Below are 8,856 nucleotides of genomic sequence, written 5' to 3'. Positions count from 1 at the left end.
CTTGTGTTTCTTAGATTGAAAGACCATTAAGATTGTGGATCGAGGGCCCAACAATCTATCTGATCACTTCGGTTTTATCGCCCGCTCTCTCTGTCTCTCTAGAGCAGAGCACTGAGCTCAGCGGCAGTAGAGATGTTGAGTTTGCAGGCATTTCCAATTGCCGACGCCTCTCACGCGACCTTTCCCCCCTCACGTGCCTTCCCTTTTTCGTCACTCCATCTCCACCGCCGGTCAGTCTCTTTTCCGACCACGCGGCCACGTGTCCGACCATTCCCCCCCACCTTCCGAAAATGCACCAGTACTTGTCTCGCATTCGATTTCAAAAGTGGCAAAGGGTACTGCTTTCTCACTACCCTCGAAAGATTCCTCAATTTTTCTTGTATATAGTTCAGTCATGAGGCTTGGTTTGAAGTTCTGTTCTTTTTGGGTTTAAGACTTCTGCAAAGTCATAATTTTTCTTGGTGGGTTTTAAGAATTGGCTTCTGCGTTAAAATTCAGCAATTGTTGTAAGTCATGGTTTTGTTGATTATCGGACGATCAGAATTGTCTTGTGCACCCAACTAAACAAAGCTTTCTCCTTTTTGAACGTTGCAGAATGAGTGGGTTTCATGATGTTGAGCTCAAAGTCCGCGATTACGAGCTTGATCAGTATGGTGTTGTTAACAATGCTGTCTTTGCAAGTTACTGCCAGCACGGTGAGACCGCCACATTCATTCATTTGTATCAAAAATTTCAAAACTATGTTGTTACATGTCTGCAATTTGCAAAGTTTTTCATTACGACACAGTTTGTGGAACATATACTTACTTATAGGCTTTGATTGGGGCCGTATCTAAGTTAATCAATGTAATGACTCATTATGAATTTCATATCATACTTAGATTGCTAATGTTGGCAGAATTTACGTAGGGCTATGTATGACTGAACAAAGGTGTAAGGGTTGATGAGTTTGTCATGGTAAATGAAAACATGGAGCTATGCATAGCTAGCAGTGAAAGATCATATTTTTATAATCTCTACTTCTTTACAACTCCATTTGAAGAGACTGAGCGTTTGTGCTTCAACATTTTGATCAGGTCGTCATGAACTTCTGGAAAGGGTTGGCATGAGCGCTGATGCGGTTGCCCGTACTGGTGATGCACTAGCATTGTCAGAATTGTCTCTCAAATTCATTGCGCCTCTAACAGTATGGCTCGATATTTCATTTTCATGTCCTAATTTCAGCTTCTTTTAGTACTGCAAATTTAGTAAGCGTGTACTATGACACAATATTAATGCTCAGCTTGTTCTCCCCTTATTCTACAGTGCTAAGCATGCTTGTATATGTACACTCTGATTATGAAAACTCATTCTTCTTCTTCTTTTACATGATGTGTAAATAGAGTGGAGACAAGTTTGTCATAAAGGTGAGGGTGGCCAACTCTTCAGCTGCTCGCTTGTATTTTGATCACTTCATTTTCAAGCTGCCAAATCTAGAGGTTTGTCATTTATCACTCCTGAAGTTATTTTCAATTTTATGAGGTACTTGTCTTCATACCCCTGACGCTGAGTAACCTTGGGAGTTGTGATATTTCTGAGCAGCCTATCTTGGAAGCAAAGGCCACTGCAGTGTGGCTTGATAAAAACTATCGCCCTATCCGTATTCCGCCGGAGGTGAGATCTAAACTTGTTCAATTTCTTTGCCGTGAGGAGTCTAACTGATTATCCTGCAATATGGAGTTGGTGGGAAAGTCTTCATTACTGAATCTCCAGTTGGAGAATGGGGAGGATACAGGTATCTTAATTTCCGCTGGCACCAGGAAAATGGAGGAAGGAAAAATTATTTTAGTCACAGATTACACTAACAAAAGAATATTGTTAATGTTAAATATACAAGTAATTCGTTATGTATGTGAGACTGATAATTGTTGCAATAACTTTCAAGAAAGATACAAAATTCCTGATATCATAAACTAGAGGAAAGAGACACCAAAGGATCTCTCATTTTCTGGACTTATTCTTTTTTGTCAAATTTCTGGAAAATTATTATCCAGTGTGCACTTTCTGTAGTTTGATGGTAAGTCAGGAACTTGTGCATGTGTTAGGCTGAACAGAAGACAAATAATCATCAACTTTATCTGACATGTGATAGATGTAAACATAGATGTGCTTTGACAAAAATAGGAAGAGAGATCGAGAGACTGAGAGAAATAAGTTGCAGGAAAATGGGGAGAAGAAGGTGATGTTGGCATGGATCAGACTATTAGAGCGAACTTAGCCGCTACATGCTTGAGTGGACCCTTGGAATTTGGAAATTTTGGCAATACCCTTGCCAATTCTGAGCTACTTGCCTTCCCTGCACAGCCCATCACCATTGATTTGGGGTTGCAGAAACAACAGTCTTGATGAATTTTGTTTCCATTGCAAGTTCATATCTGATAGTCAAAATACACCAGTCTTTACAAAGTTGAAATTAGGAGTGCAATAGTATGCTTGACGGCCGCCGTTCTTCTTCTTTCTTTTTTTCCCCTCTCTTTTCTGTGCTACGTACAGTGCAGCTCCTGAGTTGCTAGCGGCGAAAAACTCTAGAAAGTGGCATTGGTTTTGCTGGACAAAGCTAACAACCTCTGTGCCAACCGTCGGGTAGGTTACAGTATGTACTTCAGTTCTTCTTTTACTTCTGCGGGTCCAGTACAATTTAAGTTTTTCTTGGTACATACTATTTCCGGAACTGTAACAGAGATTGGGGATCCTAAACAGGCTATATGTGAAACAGTAGAAAAACTCAACATCCAGTTATTATGACTAGGCTGTACAGTCATGGTCTGGGAAGGTATTAGGCACACCTATGTCAGATCTGCGATAAATAAAAATTTTGATTGATCAAACGTTTTCACTTGGTAAAGCTTTCAGAAAGACAGGTTATTAATGTTGCATGTGGAATTCTAGTTCATGGAGGTTGGGTAGGACAGGGCTTTTCTGGGCAGCGTTAGCAGTTAGTGTGTTCATAATGCCTGATGTTAGTCTGTCCTTGATATAAAAAAAAAAGAAAAAACTATCCTCAGTGGCTCAGTCCGTCTCTGATATTCTCCACACACTCTAGATTTGCCCAGCAGCAGAAATGTTGAGGTTGCAGGCATTTTCAATTCCAGACTACAATCATGTGACCTTTCCCTCCTCACACGTCATTCCTACTTCACTCCATCTCCACCGTCAGTGTGTATCTTTTCCCACCACACTGGCGCGTTTCCGTTCACTCCCTACCGTCAGGATATGCAGCACTTCCCTTGCATGCGATTTCGGAGGTGGCATAGGGTACTACTATTTACAACCCTCAATGAATTGTTGAAAAATCTGGAAATGTATATGTAATGGACAAAGTTCATAGTTCAATTATACTCTTTTAAGTTCTGTTATTTGGGTTTAAGTGCTTCCTAACCATGTTAAAGTCATAATTTTTGCTTGGTGGGTTTTGTTGTGCATTTCTTTTCATCTTAAGTCGTGCATTTTGGTGTAAAACATATCATCTATGTTTAAGAATTGGAAACTTGATCTATCATTTGCTTAACTTTCTATTTGATGACATGGTTTTGTTGATTGTCCGATCAATATAGTGTAATGTGCCTAGGCATGAAATTTGTTTTAACTTCTAAGGTATTTGATGTCTGCAAGTAAATAAAGTTCAATATGTAATAAAAGCTCTCTCCTTTCTGAACCTTGCAGAATGAGTGGTTTTTATGATGTTGAGCTTAAAGTCCGCGACTATGAGCTTGATCAGTATGGCGTCGTTAACAATGCTGTCTATGCAAGTTATTGCCAGCACGGTGAGACCTCTATATTCATTCGTATCAGAACTGTATAGTTAAATTTCTATATTTTGAAAAGGCTTTTTCATTAATATCAACAGAGTTTTTGGAACATGCTTGCTTAATTTGGTGGCTAAATCTAAATCAAGGCATCAGGGGTGATAATTTTCTCATGGGAAATGAATCCATGATGTTTACACATGGCCTTTAAAATGATCAGCAGTAATAGATCACATCTTTTTATATCTTGTCCCCATATGTGATTTAGATTGACATTGGACATTGGTGCTTCAACATTTTGATCAGGTCTTCATGAACTTCTTGAAGGGGTTGGCATGAGTGCTGATGCAGTTGCCCGAACCGGTGAAGCATTCGCTTTATCAGAATTGTCTCTGAAATTCATTGCACCTCTAAAGGTATGCATTTCATTTGAATCTCTCAAGTCATTTTCTGTTTAATTGCAGTTCAGTAAACGTATGTCACCACACATTATTGTAAATGTGCACCTTCTTTTCTCTCCCCTTGTTCTACTATAGTATGCATGCTTGTATGTGTGCACTGTGATTGTGAAAACTCATTCTTGCTTCTTTCACATGATGTGTAAATAGAGTGGAGACAAGTTTGTCATAAAGGTCGGGATGACCCACTCCTCAGCCGCTCGCGTGTACTTTGATCAGTTCATTTTCAAGCTGCCAAATCTAGAGGTTTGCCATTATCACTCTCTACTCTTATTTACAATCACATATGACTCCATTGACGCCGAGTAACCTTCTAATCTTGGCATGGGTTTCTAAACAGCCTATCTTGGAAGCAAAGGCCACAGCAGTGTGGCTTGATAAAGGCTATCGCCCTGTCCGTATTTCATCGGAGGTGACATCCAAATTTGTCCAGTTTCGTCGCCATAAGGAGTCTAACGGTGTCCTGCACAACGGAGTTGGTCCCAGGGAAAGTCTTCGTTACTAAAACCTCCAGTGGGATAATGGTATCTTCGAACGGAGGAAGAATAAAATAGATTCCATTCACAGAATTAAGTAATTAAGATTGTTGTTAGTATTAGAAGATTTAAGTATAGGATTATATGTCTATATGAGACAGATAATGTGTAATAATGTTCAATAAAGTTCATGATTTTCCATTTAAAACTCACAAACTATTGTCTGTTGTCCTAACACGTAGTCGGAGGAAGTCTCTGTTTTTCTGGACTCTTAGGATACGTGTGCACTTGTAGTAGTTACTTACGTGTTAGTTAGAAGAGAAGACAAATCAATCTTCATCGCAACCTCGAGTCCTGTTTATAACTCCGCGCTAGATATAATCAATGTCCTAAAAACCGGTAGACGGTGGATAGGTAGAGAGGGAATTAATGGAGCAGCAGGGAGAGGAGAAGATGAAGAAGAAGGTGATGGTGGCAATTGATGAGAGCGAGCTTAGCCACTACGCGCTAGAATGGACCCTCGAAAATCTTGGCAACACCATTCATAATTCTGAGCTACTCGTCTTCACTGCACAGCCCACCACCATTGATTTTGGTTACACAAACAATGTTCTCGATCCATTTTGTTTTAGTTAATGTTTATATATATATATATATATCTCGCTCTCAGAATTCACCAGTCTTAAAATTATGAGTGCAAGCCTCTAATTTATTTAATTTTTCTTTTTTTTCTTCCTGTTTTGTATGGACGATGCAGCTCCTGAGCTGGTAGCAGCTATACAAGAAAACTACAAGAAGGTGGCATTGGTTTTGCTGGATAAAGCTAAAGACATCTGCGCCAACCATGGGGTGGATTACAATTTCTGTTAATTTCACTTCTCTTTTTACTTTTTACCTCTTTGAGACGAGTAAAATTCTAGTATTGTTTCTTGGTACAGATTGTTGCAGAAACAGTAACAGAGGTTGGTGATCCTAAAAAGGCAATATGTGAAGCGGTAGAAAAATTCAAGATCGAGTTACTAGTACTAGGCAGTCATGGTCGAGGAACTGTACAAAGGTATTTCTTAAGTTTCGAGGCTATTCTATAGTGTTTCGGAATATTGAAATTTCATAATCGGAAGTTTTCTCGTCATTCCACAATCAATGACTAATTTAACAACTTTTAATTCCGGAATTTCAACAGCTTTCGCTTTCTATATTGATTTTCTTCATATTTGTGATGTGCTGCCTCAGCTTTCCGAAAGTCATTAACTTGTTGCATGTGATTGTAGGATTCTAATTTATATTGATTGGGATTTGGTACAGGGCTTTCCTGGGAAGTGTCAGCAATTACTGCGTTCATAATGCCGGATGTACTGTTCTTGTTGTGAGGAAACCAATTTGAACATTTTTCAGTTATGTATGATCTGTAGCTCTAGTGTGAAAAATCCATGGTAATCCGGTCTGCTATGTTAGGTTAGTCACTACTCGCAGTGTGCCTCACACTCTGAACTCTGAACTAATTTATTGTCTGCGAAGTTTTAATACCCTGAAGCATGTACTATATGGTTTTCTTGGACCAACTATAGCATGTCCTGAAATAAAAGGTTGCATGTTGTTGATATGCTTCTTGGTAAAGTCATGCTAGAAACATGAAATTCAAGATTAATTAATAAAACTTTTCAATGAAGTAACATTCTCGGACGATTATATATGCATAACTGGATTATGGATTGAAATACTCGTACGTTTCTTCAAAAAGGAAGAATTTGGATTTTGCAATCACACAGCTTAAGCGACCATTCTAAACCTTAAACTCTTAATTTAGCATGAATTTTGACTTCAGAACTCGAAATGAGTCCAGCCAAGTTCCTCATCATGCGTTTCATGAGTGTGATGGAACACTCTGGGACAAGATTTTTTCTTTTTGCCCTACCTCATCAAACCGTTTACTTGTAGGTATATGTCATTTTCAGTTTTGTTATTTGGTAAACGATCGTTATTGAATACAGAGGAAGGATTCCTAGCTGGAAGCCAAAATGGATTCCTTTGGATTATGGTGGACATAGACACTGTCACTCTGCCGTGGAAGTTTTCAATCAATTGGCAAGTTCATCCTACATTCTGATTAAACAAACATACAAAACAATCAATACTTTGTGCATGCTCAAGTATAAGCTGAGGCGATACCAGATTGGTTTCCTTTTATGAAAAACTTGTAAAAAAATAGAAAGAATTCCGACGAATAAATATTGACTAGGTTTTCAGACCAAAAAAATATTGACTATTTTTTAAAATATAAAAGGGAAAAAATCGTCCAAACAGTGTCTGAACTTTTCCAGACTATTAATTTTCATACCTAAATTTTGAAAAATATCAAAATGGTATCTGAGGATTGAAATTCGACCCAATATTCATACCTAAGAACAGTAAAAACGTTAACTCTGTTAACTGTTCAAGGGTATTTTTGTCTTTTCAGTATTGATCTTTATTACACAACACAATCTACTGTAGCACAATTTGGTTAGATATCAACCCGGGTTCGACTCCCAGCAGAGGAGCTATTTAAATTTTTTTTTTTCCCTTCCCTTATCCTGGTCCTGACTGAAATCACATTTCATAAAGGTGAAGAAAAGAAAGGTTCATGGTTTTGGACTTTTGGGGTGGGAGGGAAGTCTTGGTTACAGTGTTGAAGATGAGAGTGGTAAATTTAAGGGAAGGAAGATTTTGATGACTACTAAGTGAAGTTAAGATTCTTTTAGGGAGTGCTGGGTGCAGAGGGTGTTTCATCATGATCATTGCTTCAATGGGATTTCTTGGTGGGCTATGACTATAATGAGCTTGGAAAAACAATTGAGAGAGAGAGAGAGAGAGAGAGAGAGCAAAGCTGAGCTTCTTCAATTCTCACTTGCACTCTGCCCATTTGTCACATTCACCCAACATTTCTTCTTGCTTCCAGTTTTTCCCAACTCATCAAATACTCCTAAATATCAATATACCGACCTATACAGAAACCAAATTGGTTGGAGATTTAATCGCTCCTTTCTTCTTCTTCGCTGAAATTAACCTCCTCACCCACCGCCTTCATCGTCGTCGTCGGTTTCTCCAGCTTAAAGCCTCCGCCTTTATCCCCCAAATTGGATTTTTTTTTTTCTTTTTTCTTTTGGCTTTCTGAATCTGTGAGAACGGAGCCAAGGGATTAAAACAAAACCCAAATTAAATTCACAAAGACTTAAAATCATGGACGGTGATTCATGGAGTACTCGTCTTTGCACCGCTTCAAAGCGCTACCAATCCACTCTTCAATCTCGATCTGATATGTTCATGGGATTTGAAGAAATTCATGGGGATGACGATGTAAGGGAGGAATTTCCATGCCCATTTTGCTCAAAATACTATGATATTGTAGGATTGTGCCCAATTTGTTCATTGAGGGTGGGGATTGATATGGTTCACACATTACCTCGCAGCAGCCGTCACCACCACCTGAGAAGAAAAGAAAACCCGTCGGTGCATCACCATCACTATGGCCCGTTCGACGAGGCGAGAAGCCACCGTCGTAGCGGAGGCGCTGCAGGACAACCCCGTACGCCCAGCTCCTCGGCATCTCCCACACCACAGTTCCTTGCTGTCTTCGACGAAACTTCGACGAAATTAAGGTTCTGGGAGATCGATTTGGGGGAAAACGATTAGGGTTCAAGTGAAGCGACGAAAATACCCTTGAAAAGTTAACAGAGTTAACGTTTTTACTGTTTCTAGGTATGAATATTGGGTCGAATTTCAATCCTCATATACCATTTTGATATTTTTCAAAATTTAGGTATGAAAATTAATAGTCTGGAAAAATTCAGACACTGTTTGGACGATTTTCCCAATATAAAAATGAGAGTGGCAAGAAATATCTACCGGAAAGTTATCCAGAATTTGGAAGAGCATGAAACCTACTGTGGGTTCGGTTCACTTCGGTTCGGTTTTGGACCAAAACCGAAAACCGAACCGAATTCGAACTTCGGTTCTGTTCGGTTCGATTTTGCATTTTTTAGAGGTTAAAACCGAAAACCGACCGATCTGCTCGGTTCGGTTCGGTTCAAGTTCGGTTTTTTTTTTTTTCAAATAAAAATTATTTCATAATGACGTCTTTTTTCTAGGCCTGTTTGA

At 39.1% G+C, this 8,856-nt stretch overlaps 3 protein-coding genes across 7 annotated transcripts; all 3 read left to right on the top strand.

The window, feature by feature from the left end:
- Positions 1-55: 55 nt before the first annotated feature.
- On the top strand, positions 56-3,796 carry LOC133708554 (acyl-acyl carrier protein thioesterase TE3, chloroplastic-like). 2 transcript variants are annotated; one of them, XR_009845888.1, is made up of 6 exons: positions 56-335; positions 595-695; positions 1,077-1,186; positions 1,383-1,478; positions 1,582-1,774; positions 3,703-3,796. XR_009845888.1 is itself a non-coding variant. In XM_062134031.1 (5 exons), exons 1-5 carry the CDS (start codon positions 133-135, stop codon positions 1,699-1,701), a joined length of 630 nt encoding a protein of 209 aa, XP_061990015.1. In that variant the 5' UTR covers positions 56-132; the 3' UTR covers positions 1,702-1,994. The 2 variants fall into 2 exon arrangements, 1 of the variants encoding a protein (XP_061990015.1); XM_062134031.1 differs by lacking the exon at positions 3,703-3,796 and having other exon boundaries at positions 1,582-1,994.
- On the top strand, positions 1,641-4,890 carry LOC133708553 (acyl-acyl carrier protein thioesterase TE3, chloroplastic-like). 3 transcript variants are annotated; one of them, XM_062134028.1, is made up of 6 exons: positions 2,203-2,622; positions 3,083-3,294; positions 3,703-3,803; positions 4,092-4,201; positions 4,394-4,489; positions 4,584-4,890. In XM_062134028.1, exons 2-6 carry the CDS (start codon positions 3,101-3,103, stop codon positions 4,746-4,748), a joined length of 666 nt encoding a protein of 221 aa, XP_061990012.1. In that variant the 5' UTR covers positions 2,203-2,622; positions 3,083-3,100; the 3' UTR covers positions 4,749-4,890. The 3 variants fall into 3 exon arrangements, with proteins under 3 accessions (XP_061990013.1, XP_061990012.1, XP_061990014.1); XM_062134029.1 differs by lacking the exons at positions 2,203-2,622; positions 3,083-3,294 and adding an exon at positions 1,641-1,774; XM_062134030.1 differs by lacking the exon at positions 3,083-3,294.
- A 146-nt stretch (positions 4,891-5,036) lies between these two features.
- LOC133708556 (universal stress protein A-like protein) lies at positions 5,037-6,380 on the top strand. Of its 2 annotated transcripts, none has more exons than XM_062134033.1 (4): positions 5,037-5,350; positions 5,477-5,568; positions 5,658-5,776; positions 6,025-6,380. In XM_062134033.1, exons 1-4 carry the CDS (start codon positions 5,149-5,151, stop codon positions 6,101-6,103), a joined length of 492 nt encoding a protein of 163 aa, XP_061990017.1. In that variant the 5' UTR covers positions 5,037-5,148; the 3' UTR covers positions 6,104-6,380. The 2 variants fall into 2 exon arrangements, with proteins under 2 accessions (XP_061990017.1, XP_061990018.1); XM_062134034.1 differs by having other exon boundaries at positions 5,037-5,314; positions 6,025-6,379.
- The last annotated feature ends 2,476 nt before the right edge of the window (positions 6,381-8,856 follow it).

The sequence above is a fragment of the Rosa rugosa genome, chromosome 5 (genome assembly GCF_958449725.1).
Source record: "Rosa rugosa chromosome 5, drRosRugo1.1, whole genome shotgun sequence".
NCBI lineage: Eukaryota > Viridiplantae > Streptophyta > Magnoliopsida > Rosales > Rosaceae > Rosa > Rosa rugosa.
The sequence above is the reverse complement of the archived record's forward strand: the minus strand, read 5'-3'. Positions and strand labels throughout refer to the sequence as shown.